This window comes from Malus sylvestris, chromosome 17 (genome assembly GCF_916048215.2).
Source record: "Malus sylvestris chromosome 17, drMalSylv7.2, whole genome shotgun sequence".
Classification (NCBI taxonomy): Eukaryota; Viridiplantae; Streptophyta; class Magnoliopsida; order Rosales; family Rosaceae; genus Malus; species Malus sylvestris.
In genome coordinates, this window is record NC_062276.1 from 9,319,637 (window position 1) to 9,339,553 (window position 19,917).

Here is a 19,917-nt window from a genome sequence, read left to right on the forward strand (position 1 = left end):
CTCATCGAGAAGTATGATTTTCATTTTTCAATCAATTGATTTCGTTGAGTATTAAAGAAGTTATGAACGTTTAAAGTTTACCCAGTTTTCCCACGGACCAGTCACCTTTCAGGCTATTTTCTCGCCATCTCTAGCAACCATTGGGCTTCCAAATAGGTATAATCTTGTTATACACTTTCCTATCTTCATTTTGATATATTATGGGTCGAATTTATTGGTTAAGAAACGATTGAGTTACGAAGCTTTGAAAATTGCCCAAACTTCCAGCCAAGAGCTCTGGAACAGTTAACAGAGTTTTTAATGGAATGACCAAAATAATGGATGGTGGACAATCTCATGGATCATTCCTATTGATTTTCAATCTTAGGGACCAAAATGATGTGTTATACAAATCTCAGTAACCATTTGGCTAAAAAGCCAAATGGTTTCCAAGACTTTCATTTACTTTTGTCTTTTGCTTGTCATTGTCCTTCTCATTTCCTCTGAAGTGGCCACAGACGGTGAGCCTAATTTTCCCTTCAAATATTTGTAGAAATTGTATAGTGCTACCTAGTGTCACCAAAGTTGCTAAGCAAATAAAGTTATATATACACAATTCGTGAGCTTAATTCGTTGTACTTTCCACGACAATAATACTATAACTTCATTTACCAAATGAACATACGCAAGTGTTTTGCTCAAAATTAAATTAGGTTCTTAAATTCAAAAGATTTGAATAAATGAAACATTGTCACGTCATTTAAACATATGTTCATTACCTGACTTGCAGCTGCAGAGGCCACTATGAATCCCAATGGTGTACGTGATGCCAAGTATGGTGGCGGGTACCAAGGAGATCCTGGGCGAGGCGAGTATGGTGGCGGGTATCAAGGAGATCCTGGGCGAGGCGGGTATGGTGGCTACCCAGGTCGTGGTGGATATGGCAGTCGTGGGGGTTTTGGTGGAGGAGGTCGTGGCAGAAATGGAGGAGGGCGTTGCTACTATGGTTGCTGCAGATGGAGTTACAGTGGAAGAGAGTGCGTAAGGTGCTGCAATCATCCTGGTCAAGCTGTTGATACACAGCCTCACAACCAGTCCATTAGTTAATTAGGCTTCTGCATGCCCATGCATGCAGTGTGCTTAATTAATTAACTAATTAAATGGATATTATGTTGTATTGCATGTGCTTGATATGCTTGAAGCACTTCCCTTAGGTCGTATTCCTATGTATGAATCGAATAAAACTCCACTAGTGAGAGGCAATAAATATTAAAATTAATTAATCACGAGTGCTAGCTGGGTGGAATATTTCTACTCAGTTATACACTTAAGGTTTGACCGCTCTTTAATTAATTTTGTGATCAAATTCAAGTACTTGTGTAATGCAATGTCATCGATCGATGATATACGAAATCAGTGACAGATATAAGTAATGTTTGTATGTACTTTGTTCATTCTCTTTTGTTCTACTTCATTTTATTTTTCGGAATAGGGTTGGGAAATTAAGTTAGCGGGATATGTGTTTAGAGAGAAAGAGCACATAAAAAACCTAGAGGAATGATACCATACGAATTTGGAGAATTATATAATTAAAATTATTACATAAACCTTAGGGGTTAAGATACAAGAGGCAACTTGGTTTATGAGATATTAAGAATACAAATACATACAACTAGGGTAAGTTATCATCTCCTAACTTTAGGAGGAGATAGAATCATTAGAAGATTTTCCAACACTGCTCTTATTAGCTGGTACAGGAACACTATGATCTCTGTTCATCTTGGATGTCAGATATCACTGAGGAGATCACCGGACTCATGCACCATACCACCACCATACTGCAAATATATAGGAAACAATTTACATAACGTTGATTCATTATATAATGATGTTCTAACATAAAATTGATCAGGTGGATTCTAGTCCGTGTATTTGAAGCTGGTCTAAGACTGTTCTTACATTTTCCACTACGTTAATTTGTACTTTCCGAAGCTTTGGATCCTGAACTTTTTTCTCTTCCTTGCAATTTCAAAATCTTCGAAAACAAAAAATGAGTTTAATGGAGTCGAACCAATCCAAACCCTGTACCTATTAGTAACTGGTATATCTGTTGTGGCTTTCACTGACGAAGGTGTAACAAGCTCTCAGATTTACTCTTTGAAGATTATTATGGGTTTATCTGCTTTTGAAAATCCGACATTGGGTGCTGAAAGAATCATGTTAGTTCACAGAGGTGACCCCCATAGGCAAGGCGAGGCATGCGCCTTGGGTCTCGCTTTAAATTAAGTCTTACATTTTCTTCATGCCCTTGTTGTATATTATAAAATTTTCGCCATTCATTTTATTCTTGACTCGAAATAAAGAAAAATAAATTTCTCATTCTCATAAATCTAATGCATCACAAATTCATATTGTTGTGAAAAAGTTATATTATGGTACTAAATTGGGAATGCCTCAATTCATTTTCGTCTTAGACCTCAGTTTGCATGAGGGCGGCTCTGGTAGTTGGATAACTGCATTTTAGCAATAATACCCATTGTTTGCTTTATTTTGTTATTGTACCATGAACTTATTATAGTAATAATCAAGGAAGAAAATATCGGTAATATCGGAAATATCGGTAGTCTGAAAACACGGAAATATCGATGGAAATATCGGGATAATATCGATATCGATAAAAATTACATGGAAACCACGGAAATTGTAAGAAAAACTTGGAAATTTTTAATGAAACTTTGTAGGATGTTTATTTAGTCAATTATCTATTAGTTTATCACAAAAAATTGGAAGGAAATGCATTGCATGATGGATTTAATTGATTTAAGTTGATTATATAGCGAGCTGGCAAACATTGTGAGTGTAGAAAATATGTAGTAATTAATGAAAGAAGTTTAAACACACCATAATCATTTATATATAATTAATTAGTACAATATTTGGAGGTTTTATTTAGGATATTTAAAAAAAAAAAAAGGGAAGTGAATAAAATGATGAAGAATAATGTGCCGAATTTGACACTTTAAATTTCTTACACATAAGCATGCGTCTAGGCGTTGAAGTTCCAAATTATAGTATATCAATTAACGATTGAAAATCAATACATTGAATAAGACTAAACTTTAATTTGGATGCCGATTATGTTTTTTCAAGTTTATATAAAGTAAAAGAATTGAATTTTGGAAGCCAGGAGTGTGTCAATTGAATTTTGGCCGGCGTGCAAGGTATCAATCTCTTCGTCTCGTCGAGTAGTACAACTTTCCTTTTTGTTTCACTCAATTTCGTTGAGTATTGAAAAAGTTATACTCATTTGAATCTTACCCAGTTTCCGGCGACCTCAGTGGCTTTAAAGGCAATTTCCGGCCAAACCACAACGAGTCAGACGTCGTGTGAGGTACCATTCTCTTCGTCTCTTCGAGGGATACAACTTTCCTTTTTGTTTCACTCAATTTCGTTGCTTATTAAAAAAGTTATACTCATTTGAATCTTACCCAGTTTCCGGCGACCTCAGTGGCTTTCGAGACAATTTCCGGCCAAACCACGGCGATTTGACCGGCATTCAAGGTATCAATCTCTTCGTCTCGTCGAGTAGTACAACTTTCCTTTTTGTTTCACTCAATTTCGTTGAGTATTGAAAAAGTTATACTCATTTGAATCTTACCCAGTTTCCGGCGACCTCAGTGACTTTCGAGGAATTTGCCGGCCAAACCACGACGATTCAGACGTCGTGTGAGGTACCATTCTCTTTGTCTCTTCGAGGGCTACAACTTTCGTTTTTGTCTTGCTTGATTTCGTTGAGTTTTGACAAAGTTATGGCTGTTTAAAGTGGGTGTAAATTTTCGACCGAAAATTCTGATTTTCTCTTCCATTGGGCGAGTCCCACATCGCCCATGTGAGTGCAGTGAGCAAGCAAATTTTCCTATAAAACCCACATCCCCCTGCTAAGAAAATCCAAGCTTGTTCGGCCTTTGGGCTATGATCAAGTGAAGTATGTGTTGAGTTTTCTCAACATATTTAAGTATATTTTAGTATTATGTTGCGATATTATCGATAATATCAAAAATATCGCGATATTATCGATAATATCGTGATATTTTGACGAAAATCATTTGGATAGTTAAAAAAATTTCGGACCTCAAAAAAAATGATAATATTGGCGATATTTCGCCGATATTATCGATATTTTCTTCCTTAATAATTAAAGGAATGTCTACTTTTCTATTGAATTATTTGGGAAAAAAAAAAGGAATTTTCAGGGAGTGTTTTGCATTCTTTAATCACAAGCGTTAGCAAATTCTACGTGAAGTAGCACTTGGATCAACAGGATTAACAGCATTCCAGCATGTGTAAATTAGGATATAAATTTTAGATCTCGTCAAATGGGTCTTTCCGATGGAGGCGTGTCAGATTTGGTGGTGGATGTGTTAGAGTATATTAGTGGTCAAGATTGTGACATGTGTCATTGGATTATATGAGTTGAGATAGATAGGTTGACAAGTATTTATAGTGAAATATCTCTTGTAATAGATGTGAACTGAAGAAATAAAAAATCAGTTACAATTTTCCCTCTCTTTCTAAGCTTTCTCTCTTTCTCTCTCTAGTCTTTCCTGATCTTTCAGATTCCACAGCTATTGTTAACATGGTATCAGAGCCGATCACGGGTAACACCATTGATTGACGATCCTCTGCTTTCGCATTGTTTTGTTGTTCTCGTCGTTCGTCGTTCGTCGTTGATTGGCTTTACTGCTCGTCGTTTGCGTCGGTTGTTGAAGGTTGCTGGTGCGATTGATTGTCGGTTGAGTCGCGAATTCTATCTTTTGGAGTTCTTCGATTCGTCGCTGGTGTTTCGGCGGCTGCATTCTTTCATCTTTGAGCTTCAGGAAGGTGATCTTGTTTCTTCTCATACCTACTGCAGTATTCTTGCGATATTGATAATCTTGATCCCGTATTGTCTGAAAACCCTAGATTGTGGAATCTTGATCCCGTATTGTCTGAAAACCCTAGATTGTGGAATTTTGATTTCTGCGATTGTACCGTCATTTGTGGATTGCTTCTGAGTGTGCATTGTGTATATTTGCATTACTTGCTTTGTGGTATTTTCTGGTTAAACAATGGTTACAACGGCTCAATTGGCTCTTACTCAATCCCCAATTTCGTCTCTCATTCCCACTGTGGGTAATATTGTCACTGTCAAACTTGATGATTCTAACTATGTGACTTGGAATTTTCAAATGGAGTTATTGCTGGATGGCAATGGCATTTTTGGTTTTCTTGATGGATCTGTTGTATGTCCTGATAAGACTGAGTTGAATTCTGATGCTTATGATGTTTGGAAGATACATGATAAGGCTTTAATGACGCTTATTACTGCTACCCTGTCAACTGCTGCTTTATCATGTGTTATTGGGTGTAAGAGTTCTAAGGAAATGTGGACTAGTCTTCGAGAAAGATTTGCAAATATGACTCGGACCAGTATTGTTCAAATGAAGATTGATCTTCAGAATATTAGGAAAGGTTCTGAATCCATTGATGCATATCTTCAGAGAATTAAAGATGCTAGGGATCATTTAGCTGCTGTTGGGGTTGTTATTTCTGATGAGGACATTGCTATTGTTGCATTGCGGGGGTTACCTCCTGAGTATAACACTATTAAGTCTGTCATTCGTGGACGAGAAACATTGGTCTCTCTAAAGGAACTGCGGTCTCAACTGAAAGCTGAAGAAGATACGTTGAATGAAGTCACTAAGCAAGTTCCTCTTATGTCTGCTATGTTGGCTCATAAGTCTTCCTCTGCGTATGAAACTGGAGGTATCTCTGGTACTAAGGATGGTTCATCTAGCAACTATGTTGGCTCTCAGTCACCATATTCCTATGTGCCTCTTCAACAACCTCCTCAGTATTCTCCTATTCCTTTCTCACAACCTTTTTCACAGCCCCAATTACCCTATCCTCAGTTTCACCAACTTCCTTTTCCTGGACCCCTGGCTTTTGTCTCTCAAAGTGGTTCCGGTACATACAATAATTTCAGAGGGAATAATTTCAAACACAAAGGCAAAGGCAAGAAGTTTTATCAGGGTAATCAAGGCCAGTTTCCACAACAGTTGTCATTTGGTGGAAATCAGTATTCACCTCAGCCTCCTTTCCATTCAGTATCCGGTCCACAACAACAACAAATGCTCTCTCCACAGAGTTATCAACCATTGCAGCAATGTCAAATATGTGATAAAAAGGGTCACTCTGCTATCAATTGTTTTCAACATGGTTGTCAGATTTGCCATAGAGTGGGGCATACGGCTGCAACCTGTTTTGACAGAAATAATTCATCAGCTCCAGGATATCAGTCATCTCAGCCGTATTATCAACCACCATTTCCACAGTTCCATTCTCAACAGCCTTCGGCCTCTCACCAGTCTATGAATTTCACTGGTCAGTCATCTGGCATGCATTTCAATGATCAGTCATCTGGCCTGAGTGGTTCTTCTTCTTCTCCTGTGGCTATGACAGCTCAAGCTACTCCCACTCCATCTGCACCTCAACAAGAGTTTTGGCTTCTTGACTCCGGTGCTACTCATCACATGACCTCTGATATTTCTAATCTTCAGATGGCTTCTCCTTATCCTCATCCGGATACTGTCACTGGTGCTAGTGGTGAAGGTTTGCTTATTGCTCATATTGGCAATTCTACCCTTCCAACCAAGTCTCATACTTTTCAACTTCAATCTGTATTGCATGTTCCTCGTTTGTCTCAACATTTATTATCTATGCATCAATTATGCAAAGATAATAATTGTCGATGTATCATTGATGAGTTTTCTCTCTGTATACAGGACAAGATCACTGAGAGAATATTGTTCCAAGGACTGAGTAATCATGCTGTTTATCCTCTTCCTGTGCTTCCAAAATCAAAGGTCTTACCAGCAGCATTTCTTGGTCAAAATGTGTCTTCTTCATTGTGGCACTGTCGCATGGGTCATCCTACTAATCACATAGTTAAGGTAGCTCTTAGTAAGTCTGCCATTCCTTTTCATTGTACTGCACACCCTCAGCCTTGTACTCCCTGTTTGGAAGGAAAGTTTACAAAACTTCATTTTCCTTCTCCTGCTTCCAAATCTGTACTCCCTTTTGCAGTTATACATTCCGATGTATGGGGACCTGAACCTTGTATGTCCATTGAGGGGTATAGATACTATGTCTCTTTCATAGACGAATGTACTAGGTATACATGGATTTTTCCACTCATCAATAAAGCTGCTGTCTTTGGTCTTTTTGTGCAATTTCATTCCTTTGTATTGAATTCTTTTGATGCTCATATTAAAACACTTCAGAGTGATGGGGGTGGGGAATATATTGGTGCTTCTTTTCAGTTTTTTCTTCGGGAAAAGGGTATCACCCATCAAAAGTCTTGTCCTTATACCCCTGAGCAGAATGGGTTAGCTGAGAGGAAAAACAGGCATGTTGTTGAGACTGCCATTACTCTCTTGCAGCAAGCTTCATTACCTTATAGGTTTTGGTATCATGCTTGTGCCACTGCAACCTATCTTATAAATAGGATGCCAACCTCCACTTTACTCATGAAGTCTCCCTTTGAAGTCTTGTATAAATCACCTCCTCAACTTGCTCACTTACGCATTTTTGGTTGTACTTGTTTTCCTTCTTTGAAACCCTACAGAACAACTAAACTTGATCCAAAAACCACTGTTTGTATTTTTTTGGGGTATGCATCTCAGTATAAAGGTTATATTTGTTACTCTGTCAAAGATCACAAGTTAATTGTGTCTAGACATGTCCTGTTTGATGAAAGTCACTTTCCTGGTTCCACTAACCTTCATCCTCTACAGTCTATTTCACCTTTGTCTTCCGGTGTTCCACTCTCTGGTCTTCATTCACATTCCTTTGAGCATCCTTCCTTAAATCATACTGTCTTACCTCGAGCCAGTGTTCCTGCTTTTTCCCATACTCCTAGTCCTATTACTCAGTCTCATATTCTCAATCAAGGTGATCTTGTCTCCACACCGACGGACATCTCTGGTTCAGTCACAGATTCTGCCATGGGTTCATCCTTACATCCAACAACTCCTCCGTCTCAACCTCCTATGGTTTCGGACTTGCATCCAGATACTACTACTTCTCAAGCTCCGGAATTACACCTTGTTCCCTTGACTTCTCAGAATTTCCATCCTATGCAGACACGGTCTAAATCGGGGATTTCTAAGAAGAAGAAGGTGTATCATACTACCATTCATCTTGATTCTGTTAAAGAACCGACATCTTACTCTGCAGCTTCTAAGTCTCCACAGTGGCAGCTTGCTATGCAGGAGGAAATGAATGCCTTACTACAGCAACATACCTGGCACCTTGTTCCATTGCCACCAAATAAAAATTTGGTGGGTTGTAAATGGATTTACAAAGTCAAACGCCATCCTGATGGGTCAGTTGCTAGATATAAGGCTCGTTTGGTGGCCAAGGGGTTTTCTCAAGAAGCTGGGTTGGATTATTACGAAACATTCAGTCCGGTGGTGAAGCCTACTACTGTGCGCCTTATTCTCTCTCTTGCAGCCACTCAAGGATGGAAACTGAAACAACTTGATGTCAAGAATGCCTTTTTACATGGCTTTCTTGAGGAGGAGGTGTATATGTCCCAGCCACAGGGTTTTGTTAACAAGGCTCATCCCGACTATGTTTGCAAATTACAAAGGTCACTTTATGGACTCAAACAAGCTCCCCGAGCTTGGAATGACAGGTTCACTACTTTCTTACTCTCATTGGGGTTTAAGTCTTCTTATGCCGATCCTTCCATGTTTGTTCAACATAATGGTACCAACATGGTTGTGTTACTGTTATATGTGGATGACATCATACTTACTGGTGATAGTGATGCTTGTGTTCAGTCTGTTATCTCTCAGTTAACCACCGAGTTTGACATGAAGGATTTGGGGATTCTTCATTATTTTCTTGGCTTGCAAATTGACTATCACTCTTCGGGCTTATTTGTGCATCAGTCTAAATATGTTCATGATCTGTTGCAACGGTCGAATATGCTCGAGTGTAAACCATGTCTCACACCCTGTCATCCTAATCAGAAACTTCTCACACATGGCAGTCCTAGTTATTCCGATCCCACACATTACAGGAGCATTGTCAGAGCACTTCAATACTTAACATTTACACGGCCCGATATTGCCTATTCTGTGAATCAAGTGTGCCAATTTATGCATTCTCCTCTGGACTCTCATTATGTTGCTGTCAAGCGGATTCTTCGATATCTTCGTGGTACTATTGGCTGGGGCATCTTTTTTCAACCTGGTTCCCTGTGCTTACGAGCTTACACAGATGCTGATTGGGCTGGTGATCCCAACGATAGGCGGTCTACTACAGGTTTTGTTGTCTTTTTCGGCTCTAATCCCATTTCTTGGAGCTCTAAGAAACAACATACTGTTAGTCGGTCATCGACAGAGGCTGAATACAGGGCTATGGCCACTACCACTGCCGAAGTTGTTTGGCTTCAACAACTTTTGAAGGATCTTCATCTTGACATTTCCTCTCCTCCCAGTTTACATTGTGACAATGTCTCTGCTATGGCTTTGGCTACCAATCCGGTTTTGCATTCTAAAGCCAAACACATCGAGGTGGATTGTCACTTTGTGCGGGAAAGGGTTCAACAAGGTGTTATATCTCTGCAATTTGTTGCTTCCCAAGCTCAATTTGCCGATATTTTCACCAAGGGTTTATGTTCCCCTTTGTTTACCACTCATTGTTCCAATCTTATGCTTGGTTTACCTAAGACATAAGATTGAGGGGGAATGTTAGAGTATATTAGTGGTCAAGATTGTGACATGTGTCATTGGATTATATGAGTTGAGATAGATAGGTTGACAAGTATTTATAGTGAAATATCTCTTGTAATAGATGTGAACTGAAGAAATAAAAAATCAGTTACAATTTTCCCTCTCTTTCTGAGCTTTCTCTCTTTCTCTCTCTAGTCTTTCCTGATCTTTCAGATTCCATAGCTATTGTTAACAGGATGCTGGTTTCCTCTTTACTTTTATGGTTTTTGTTTCTTTTTTGTTATGCCTTTTGGGCTTTGTGCTGTATTTACTCTTTTCCATTAAGCTTGTATTTCAGTTGTGAGATGCCTTTTGGGCTCTCTTTTTCTTATATTAGTCTCTTTGTTTAATGGAAAAGTATTGCAGTTTGTCCAAAAAAAGAAAAGAAATTATTTTATTGAAATGGATAATGTTGAATGGAAGAACAAATTGATTCACACAAGCAGAAGTTGATACCGACAGAACAGTCCCGGTCGGTATTAATACTGAAAAATTCAACTCTGTATTCAAGTTCACTAAACTTTAATGCTTTCCCAATTAAAAGAAGTACAAGTTGTACATTCTTCCGTGCCCCAAATCTCTTACATATAACATGCATACAGCTCCCAGTTTCGAGGTCTAACTTACACAATACTGAATATATTGTCGTTCTGTATTAATAATACGATATCATGTGAACAAAAATTTATAACGTATATTTATATTATTAACACAAAATACCACGATAATGACCCATGTATCCATAGCATCAATATATTTCTCCTTAACATCATATAAGATTTATTTATCAGTGTCATACGTAGTATATCTAAGAAGATATTAAGAATATCATCAAATTTAGATTAGATTTTATAAACCACGTATAGTTAAATCTTTTAAAATAATTTAAAAAAGAAATTAAACTATATATCAACCGTTTTGTGTATAGAATGGATTGATCGGAGCAAGTGCTAGATATTACTCATTGAGATAACATTCAATAATGACCAAAAAGAAAAGAAAAGATAAGATTCAATAAATTGAGAGTACACTTGACGCCCAAGAACCAGCAACACAGAATGTACGGATCCACTGGCTTCATGACCAGTGACTCTACCCAAATTGGCAGCAACTATCAATTTTGGCAGCTTGACCGAGACTTCTCGTGGATATCACAAGAAAACGTGGTTACATTCAGTATGCATATGGGATCCTTATTTTTCTAGTTGTCTTTGGCGCTTACATATACATAAACACACACACACACACATATATATGTATGTATGTATGTATGTATAATATGTAAGATTTTTATTTTTATTTTTTACTTTTATACAACGATTACATAATAATACGAGTCGTCTGGTTGTTTATCTTTCTTTAAAGATCATATCCTTACAAAAAAATTAATTCAATTTAAAACTATTTAACAACTCAAATAAATGGTTGTCAGCTTTTCAATTTAGTATTTTCTTAAGAGGTATTCATCAATTCCCCCTCTGAACTTGTGACCATTGGCCAATTTCCCCCCTCAACTTTCATAATTAGTCAATTTCCCCCCTCAACTATAATTTGGCCAATTTCCCCCCTCAACTCTCATAATTAGTCAATTTGCACCCTATTGTTAATTTTTTAAAATTTTCCATCTATTCTTTTTTTTTTCTTTCAATCTTTCTAATAACTTGGAGGTCGCACTTGGTGCGATGGCAAGTGCCTTCACCCATGAGCGGTAGGTCTCAGGTTCGAGACTTGGGAGCATCCTCTGCATAAATAGGGGTAAGGCTAGCCGACATTTACCTCTCTCAGACCCTGCGTAAAGCGGGAGCCTTGTGCACTGGGTACGACCTTTTAATCTTTCTAATAACTTCCAACAAAGTACTAAAATTAACATAAACTCACATGCATACTATAGGGTAAAATGTACAAAAACATAATACAATTAGTATGTGATATGGGTTGATTATAAGAAAAAGTTATGAACCGGGTTTAAAGCATGTAGAAGAAGAAATAATAATCATAAACTCATGGATTAGACCTATTTCAATAAAATGGGTTATTCTTAATAAGGAGTCGAAAATTATGAATTGACTAGCCATTTTTGCACTAAAGCTCGATTCTCCGCAATTTACTTGAACTTAGCTTTCACTTTTATATAGAAAATTGTATTCACATACAAAAATGTACACATCAATCCTTTTCGTTATCAATTTTGTATAGTAAAAAATCAAATAAAATTACTCCATACTGATTTATTATGACTAATAATATTATCTATGATAAATTGTAAAATTCTAAATTTTAATCTATTTGTAATAGGATAAAGACATAGGAAAATGATTAACATACATCTTATTTAGTTTCTTACACACACTTGTTTAATTATGATCAAATTAAAAAATTAACAGTAGGGTGCAAATTGACTAATTATGAGAGTTGCGGGGAGAAATTGGCCAAATTAAAGTTGAGGGGGGAAATTGACTAATTATGAGAGTTGAGGGGGGAAATTGGCCAAAATTAAAGTTGAGGGGGGAAATTGGCCAATAGTCACAAGTTCAGGAGGGAAATTGATGAATACCTCTTTTCTTAAAATAACGTCTTGCTTCAAATTTCTCATTGGAAGATTGTCTAATGTTACGAAGCTATCTTTAAATTGAGAATTTAGAAAAAAATAAAAAAAAAAGAACATTTCATCACATCATTCAAATAAAACAGGAGCAAGCGTCACTAAGTGTCTCCTCAGATAAGGTTATTAGATCTCGCTTATTATAGAAACAGAACAATATATTTAAAAGTAAAAAAAGACCTTAGACGAGACACCCCATACTACGTTTGGTCATAAAACAGCAGGTGAATTTTACTCTTTTGTTTTCAAAATTTTAGTTCTTTTTAATGCTTGTTATGAGATTTGTGGGTTTTTGGGTTGATTTCATCCTTGTAACTTCCTTTGCATGCTCTGCCTCTCTGCTCCTCTCCCTCTACCACAATGGAAGGTAATCTCTCTTTTCCTTTTTCAAAATTTGGACACAATAATCAAATGAGTAGTCCTCATTTTCATCAGTCCCATGTATACATTTTCTCATAATTAGTGGAGAGAATTTAAATATTGGATTATTCGAATGACACGAATGTACATAACTTTGCTTGGTTTGCTTGAAACTATCCGTATATAAGTATTGTTAAAGGAAAATAGAGTTGATGTGCTTAACAATTAAATTAGATATTCTTGTTGATACATATGTAAGTCATAATACTCCAAATATCTTGTAATGAAGTGGTGCTTAATTCCTTTACTCTTCAAACGACATGGTATTAAAAAGGGGGTTTTCGTCGTCTTTGTGCCTAGGAGATTAAGGAAAACATAATGCTAGGGAGACTAAAATTTCAAACCAAATTTGAAAATCAAATGATGTGTCACTAGTAAAAAATAAGTACGTTAATCAACACTTAAGTAATAGTATCCAATCATCAACAATCACATTATTTGGTTTACAAAATATAGCTTAAGAATTTGGTCTCCCCAGCCTTACCCTTACAGAAAACCTACTTTTTGTTGATATTAGTTGATGGGACGACGATTTTACGCAAAAACGTCATCTGGTTGCTTTTGGGATGGGGGTTTATAAGAGAGTAATGCTAGGGAGGCAAATTTTTTTTAAACCAAATTGCGAACCAATGACATGTCACCAATTAGAAACAAGCACGTTTATTGACATTTAATTAATAACTCAATCGTCTACAACCACATCATTTAGTTTAAAAAATTTAGTCTACCTAGCATTACTCTTTATAATAAACCTACAAAATTGTTATCCGGTTGTCCTTGGAGCGACAGTTTGGGACTATACTGGATGACGGGTTTTTACCGTCGTCTAATACTCTTCTTGGGACCAATTCGATCCTCCAACATGATTTTTTGGCATCTTGAAAAGATTTGGAAGTGGGCACGGAAAGATTAGAACTTAATTTTATATGAGGAATGATTTTCCATCATTATAAGAAGAGCTAGCTTAAGACTAGGACCCAAATACTTAACTCCCTACTTGTATATTGATCGAGTTAATTAAACATTTTCGATTGAGATACGTAGAGTAATTTTAATGAGTTTGACATATTTGATACGTGATATATCATTTTCTATAATGTAATATAAATAAGTGACATGATTGAATATCACACTTTTTAACATATATGAAAAAATATGCGTTATAATTTAAGTAAAATATATTTTGTTATTGTAATTTTAGGAAACTTCATTCTAATCCTTGGCAAAGATGACTTTTAGACTAAAACCATGAGTAAGATTAAAATCTAATTTTAATCATTTGATACATTAATCACCCCATTTTATTTAATTATATTTTGATGGTTTAATTCTTTCTCTTTTTCTTCCTAATTTTAATGTATTAATTATATTTCATTATAATTATAATTTTTATTTCATTCATCGTAATATATTTTGTTGTAAACATTTAAATTAATTTTTGTTATACAATATATTTCGATATTGACACACCTCGACCCGGGATGTCCACTTGGACTCCGAATCGAGCTGCGCTGGCTAACAACAGGAGGGTGACGAAACCACAAAGTGTAGTGATGTGGAAAATGTGAATAAATTTAAAACCTAAAAGAGCTTAAATATAAGAGCGTGCTTATGAGCGGGAATGAACCTATTTCACACGTGATGTCGGAGCATAAGTAAAGTATAGGAAAATAGGATGAGAATTATACCATCGAAGGTAATCACCTAAACCAAAGTTTGCCAAGAATTCTCGTTAACACGAAATCTCAGCCACTAAACCTGGAGGGGCAAAAAACAAGTGTAAGTGGGCCTAAAAATAAAGTTTTATGAAAACTTTTTGAACACATTATAACCCATCGCCGTAAAACAAGTATAGTTTCCAAAATATACATACTACGTATAGTAATACTTACCGTACATGCAATATCTCAAGAATTCAATATGTCACAGATTCGTAAATAAACACGTGATATCCGTAATCACATAATCTGGCATAAGCAAACATATCATATCAAGTGCACATCGATAAAATCAATTGCTCATCCATCTATGCTAACACACGAGTTCATTAAGAGAAATTCTAACATGAACAGGATTGGGTGTAATCATAATATAAACATACGCTCTAGTACTACAATCACGTGAAGACTAACGCTATACGCAGCATATACAAGTCTTAGTTGCCTATTGCAACCTAGGACAGGATTGGCACCTACAATGGATCCAAGGTGAGTGTACGGTACGATGTGAAGCTTGACCCTGGCCCAGGGCGAGTACTAACACTGGTGCAGTAAGCGATGAGTAGATAAAAATATAGTCATGCCACAGTGATTTGATAATTCTAGTCAACGTAATATTTTTCATAGCCGTAAATTTAATTAAGACAATCATATAGAAAATTCTTTATTATATGTAAATATGGAAACTAAACATATATATGTATATATCAAAGAAAAGACCCACTCACAAATCATGTTGTAACCCCTCCTCGGTCCGTATGCGCTTGGAGAGCTCAATTCTCAAATGAGGGTTGGTAGTTGATATAGTAGTAGTGGTTTTATTTATAATATGGAATAAAGGAGTACAAAGATAACTCTCACTATTTTCTCCCTATTCTTTCCCTCTTATTTCTTTTACTTTGTACTCTCACTATTTTCTCCCTATTCTTTCCCTCTTATTTCTCTTTCTTTCAACCGTGTTGACACACCCCAATCCTTATATCCCAAGTATCAGGATAGACACTTGCTGGCCAACACTCGAGGGTGACGAAGCCATTTTAACATGCATGCAAATTAAAATATGTGAGTAGAAGGAAATAAACTAATGCAGAACTATGTTCAGAGTATACAACTAATAAAAAATAATGTGAAAGAATTATTATAAAAAGATACGAGTCGAGGGATGGGTCCTTCATAGAAGAGACTCGAAGATGCTTAAGTGGAAGTGCCCTGATGCTAAGATCATGTGCCTCAACTCTAACTCCTGAGGGGGCGTAAAATCGAAAAGGTGAGTGGACCAAAGTTTATAATACTAGTACTAATAATACGAAAACCATTTTATATATGAACATATTAACCCCCTGTTTTGAAAACACCTATATAGTACTATATAGTAGTTTTTCAAAAACTTTACATGCCATGAAAACGTTCATAAAACATATACGTGTCAAACAATACTCAATAATGGTGTTATCGCCGTCTGAAGGCAAATCTGTAAATCTCATCAATTCTGTAGGGTATCATAGTGGCCCGAAGGGATAACCATCACCAGAGGTGAAGCTGCACGACACTGGGTTACGCTAGTGAAGAAACCATGGTCCATCACCCAAAGGTGAAGCTGTACGACTTCGGGTTACGCCAGAGAAGAAGATATAACATATATATGTATATATAGTGAGTCCATCACCCGAAGATAAAGCTATACGACTCTTAGTTACGTCAGAGAAGAAATGGGGGGTCTAACACCCGAAGGTGAAGCTGTACGATTCTGAGTTACGCCAGAGAAGAAACATGTACATATAACATATCACACCGATACTAGCCCCGGGCTAGTGAAACTGAGGGTATGTCATCAATATCATCAACTATGTCTTATGGCCATAGACGTCTACATACCTGATTGTATGTGCTATATGATAACCTACTAGATAAGCACCGAAAACACATCTCAAAATCTCATATCAATCTGGAGCTCAAAAGCTCAAAGTCTCATCTCATGAATCCATAATAAATCATATTCATAAACCATAAGTAAGTCCTATTCATAATCCATAGAATTTCATATACAAAAATCCAATAATTCATAACCTTTTGCAAAATCGTATCGAGAAATCATAAATAATGCATAAAATGTAAAATCGTGAAATTATGCTTTTTGTGAACGCAAGCCTAATATTTTATAAGAACATGCAAGTTTAGATTGAGTCATCACACATATATTTTGTTGCCGGGAAGCCGCTCGAGCTAGCGAGGATGGAGTCATTTCCCACCGATACACCTAAGCATAATTAGAGACCACTTAGTAAAGCTTTACTGAAACGATGAAATTTGGGAAAACAGAAAGCGGATTCGTGTTCAGATTCGGCACGTCGAGAAACCTAAGAAGGGACCTTGGTTTGAAAGCCACGCGCCACCGCACGAGCCTAGTTGGGTCACCGAAAAGTTCGTCGAAAATGTCGTCGGCGTTGCCATGGACGACGGCGGAGCACAATACCACCGGTGGAGGCGCGTGTGCTCCACGCATCGGCCATGACATGCACCAACGTGCTGATCCATGCGCGGACCATAAAACTGGGATAGGATCCGGGTCAGATTCGGGTCTGGGCTTGGTTTAATGGGTTAAGCCAAGTTAGGGTAAATGGGTCTGGGTTGGATCCAGTTTTGGGCTACTGGACCAAGGGCTTTAGGATTGGGCCTGAGTTCGGATTTGGGTTTAGGCCTGGATGATGGGTTGGGCTTAGATTGGGTGGCAGGTCGGGTCTAGTTAATTTGGCTTGTGGATCACCGAACCTAACGAAGGGGAAAGCCAGAATTTTGGCCGGGAAACTTCCCCAACTTTGATTTGTTTCGATTATCAACCAAAGTTCACCATATAAGTGCCAAATAAAGCTAGGAGGATAGAGATTCGAGTTATACCACTTAGATTCACAACCATGGCCATAAAGTGGTCAAAAATGCCCTGCAAAACCTTAGGGTCTTGCTGAAAAAACTGGGGAAATATCCTCCCATAGTTTCAGTCCTTAAATCCTATAAATATAGGCCTAAATCTTCAAAATCATTCATAAACAACGAGAAAAGACGAGAGAGAAGGATTCACGAGACCTACTTGATCGAGAAAGTTATGAACTTTCACTGGGAAGTATGGCAATGATGGCAGCCTTTGCTGCATCTGTCCATTGAGCACAGTATCAACTCCGAGAGCGTTTGAAATGAGCAAGAAGGATATAGGTGCTTTAGTGGTTCGCCGGAGGTTAAACCACGATGGTGTGTGGGTGTGCTCGGGGGAGGGAGGAAATGGTAGTGAGAGAGGGTAAGTGTTTCTCGAGGAGAGACCCAGAGAAGGAGATGGAAAAGTGAAAGAAAAAGGGTTCGAGAGATTGGGTGAGGAACCCACGTTGCAGAAGAAGAGTGGGGAGTGTAGTGTAGATGTGGGTCCAATGGGTCAGAATAATATTAAAATAATTAAATGTCCAACCCTAATATCTAGAATAGTGAATTGACTATTTTGCCCTTCTACTTCGTAGTTCCATAAAACGTTCATTGTAATTCCAAATCCGATTCCGCTTGCACTCACACGCTCGTAGCGACAAGTGCCACAAGGATGTGCCAAGGAAATAAACCTTACGTGACACGACAATGGGGTGAAAAAAAGTCAACGTTTTTGCCTTAAAGGGCATTTTCGTATATTCACACATTAATATTATAAAAACCGTAATAATTAGGAACGGGTCGTTACACGTGTATTGTTCTCTCTTTTCCTTCCTCTGTATGTTGTCATTTTATAGTAAAAAGTTTACCGTAGCAACACCTTTTACTTTACAAAAATTTCCTCAAATGAATAGTGCAAATACCATGCATGAATAGTAACCCGTCTGTTTTTCTTCTTATGAATAGTAACCCGTATGTTTTTCTTCTTATGAATAGTAACCCATTTGATTTTTCTTATTTTTTTCCTCATATGAATAGTAACCCATTTGATTTTTTTCTTCATATAAATAGTTACCCAGCTGATTTTTTCTTCATATGCTGAGCTCAAAGTACACAAATGTCTTTTGCTTGAAAAGGTATGAACCATCACTCGTAAACATGCATAATGAAGAAAAACAGGTGATTGCCAAAGCTTTTTTTTTTCTTCATATAAATAGTAACCCAGCTGATTTTTTCGTCATACTGAACCCCTTTATTTTGTCGTTCAGTAGTATCTTCAAGCATATAAACAGGTGATTGCCAAAGCTTAGAGCATTCCCATATTTCTTTGTGAGAATTTTGAGCAGCATACGAGTTCGAGAAATCATGAAATATTTCAAGTCTTTGATTTTGCTAGGCCTTCTGCTTGGCACCCTAGTTTTCGTCTCTTCCACTGGTGTAGCTGAGACATCCAAAAATGAGAACAAAGGTTAGTTAATTATATAGTGTGGTGTGTCTGTATATAAAAATATACAAGATATGTATCCTTTACTTTGCGTATTGACACTGATTTATGAACGTATATACACAAACATATATAACATTGTTATCTAATTAAGTATTGTCAAAATATGAAATCTTAGACTTACAATGACTAGCTTAATTTTTTACAACGCAGCAACAGAGTCAAAAACAGTCGATGATAGCACTGAAACAAAGCCTAATGGATATGGATATGGAGGTGGCGGCTATGGTGGTTGGGGAGGCAGAGGAAGTGGTGACTATGGAGGTGGAGGCTGGGGAGGAGGTGGTTGGGATGGTTGGGGGAAAGGTGGTTGGGGAGGCAGAGGAAGTGGTAACTATGGAGGTGGAGGCTGGGGAGGAGGTGGTTGGGATGGTTGGGGGAAAGGTGGTTGGGTAGGTGGCGGGGGGGAAGGCGGTAGAGGCTGGAGGAAAGATAGTGGTGGAGAAAACTAAAGCCATATGCCTTCACCAGTCTCAAAACACTACTTTATGAGAACTATGCATATATATATAAGTAGAACACCGTCCGAGCTAGCAAATATGAATAAGCTGCATGCATGCATGCCATCATGTTCGTATGTAATTGCTAGTCTTATCATATTTGTATCTCTTTAAAATGTGTCGTTTTAAAGTTTCTCTTAAGGGTTAATCTCAATTTACTACCATGAAGTTTTTTGGTTTTTAATATTTGGTACATGAAGTTTTTTTCATCCTAGAGTAGTACCTAAAGTCATAATTTTGGAACACTTTCATACATATGTTAAGTTTTCCATCAGAACATTCGTTAATTGATGACGTGGCACCCACATGAACAATGATTAGACTAAAAAGGTCGTACCCAATGCACAAGGCTCCCACTTTACGCAGGGTCTTTTCTCCTCCCTTTTTTCTTCCCTTATCTGTCCGACTCCTCCCTCTTCACCACATCCATTCTCTCTCCCCAGATCAACCTTCACCCACCCTAATC

At 37.4% G+C, this 19,917-nt stretch overlaps 2 protein-coding genes and 1 long non-coding RNA gene across 5 annotated transcripts; 2 read left to right on the top strand and 1 right to left on the bottom strand.

Annotated features, from left to right (window-relative positions):
• Positions 1-421: 421 nt before the first annotated feature.
• Positions 422-1,158, top strand: LOC126609920 (glycine-rich protein-like). Its single transcript, XM_050277860.1, has 2 exons — positions 422-500; positions 770-1,158. The coding sequence occupies exons 1-2, from the start codon at positions 422-424 to the stop codon at positions 1,084-1,086; spliced, it is 396 nt and encodes a 131-aa protein (XP_050133817.1). The 3' UTR covers positions 1,087-1,158.
• Positions 1,159-12,068: 10,910 nt separating this feature from the next.
• LOC126609922 (uncharacterized) lies at positions 12,069-17,878 on the bottom strand. The gene is made up of 2 exons (XR_007618322.1): positions 17,626-17,878; positions 12,069-14,580 (listed from the first exon to the last, which is right to left on the bottom strand). It is a non-coding gene; the product is annotated as an uncharacterized LOC126609922 (long non-coding RNA).
• A 676-nt stretch (positions 17,879-18,554) lies between these two features.
• Positions 18,555-19,635, top strand: LOC126609817 (glycine-rich cell wall structural protein-like). Of its 3 annotated transcripts, none has more exons than XM_050277737.1 (3): positions 18,555-18,626; positions 18,716-18,915; positions 19,111-19,635. In XM_050277737.1, exons 2-3 carry the CDS (start codon positions 18,813-18,815, stop codon positions 19,401-19,403), a joined length of 396 nt encoding a protein of 131 aa, XP_050133694.1. In that variant the 5' UTR covers positions 18,555-18,626; positions 18,716-18,812; the 3' UTR covers positions 19,404-19,635. The 3 variants fall into 3 exon arrangements, with proteins under 3 accessions (XP_050133694.1, XP_050133693.1, XP_050133695.1); XM_050277738.1 differs by lacking the exon at positions 18,555-18,626 and having other exon boundaries at positions 19,105-19,260; positions 19,336-19,635; XM_050277736.1 differs by lacking the exon at positions 18,555-18,626 and having other exon boundaries at positions 18,698-18,915; positions 19,105-19,635.
• Positions 19,636-19,917: the final 282 nt, after the last annotated feature.

Coding starts and splice junctions, on each gene's coding strand:
- LOC126609920 (XM_050277860.1), top strand. CDS start 422: ATGGTTTCCAAGACTTTCATTTACTTTTGTCTTTTGCTTGTCATTGTC. Junction 501..769: donor CTCTGAAGTGGCCACAGACG/GTGAGCCTAATT, acceptor CCTGACTTGCAG/CTGCAGAGGCCACTATGAAT.
- LOC126609817 (XM_050277736.1), top strand. CDS start 18,813: ATGAAATATTTCAAGTCTTTGATTTTGCTAGGCCTTCTGCTTGGCACC. Junction 18,916..19,104: donor ATCCAAAAATGAGAACAAAG/GTTAGTTAATTA, acceptor TTTACAACGCAG/CAACAGAGTCAAAAACAGTC.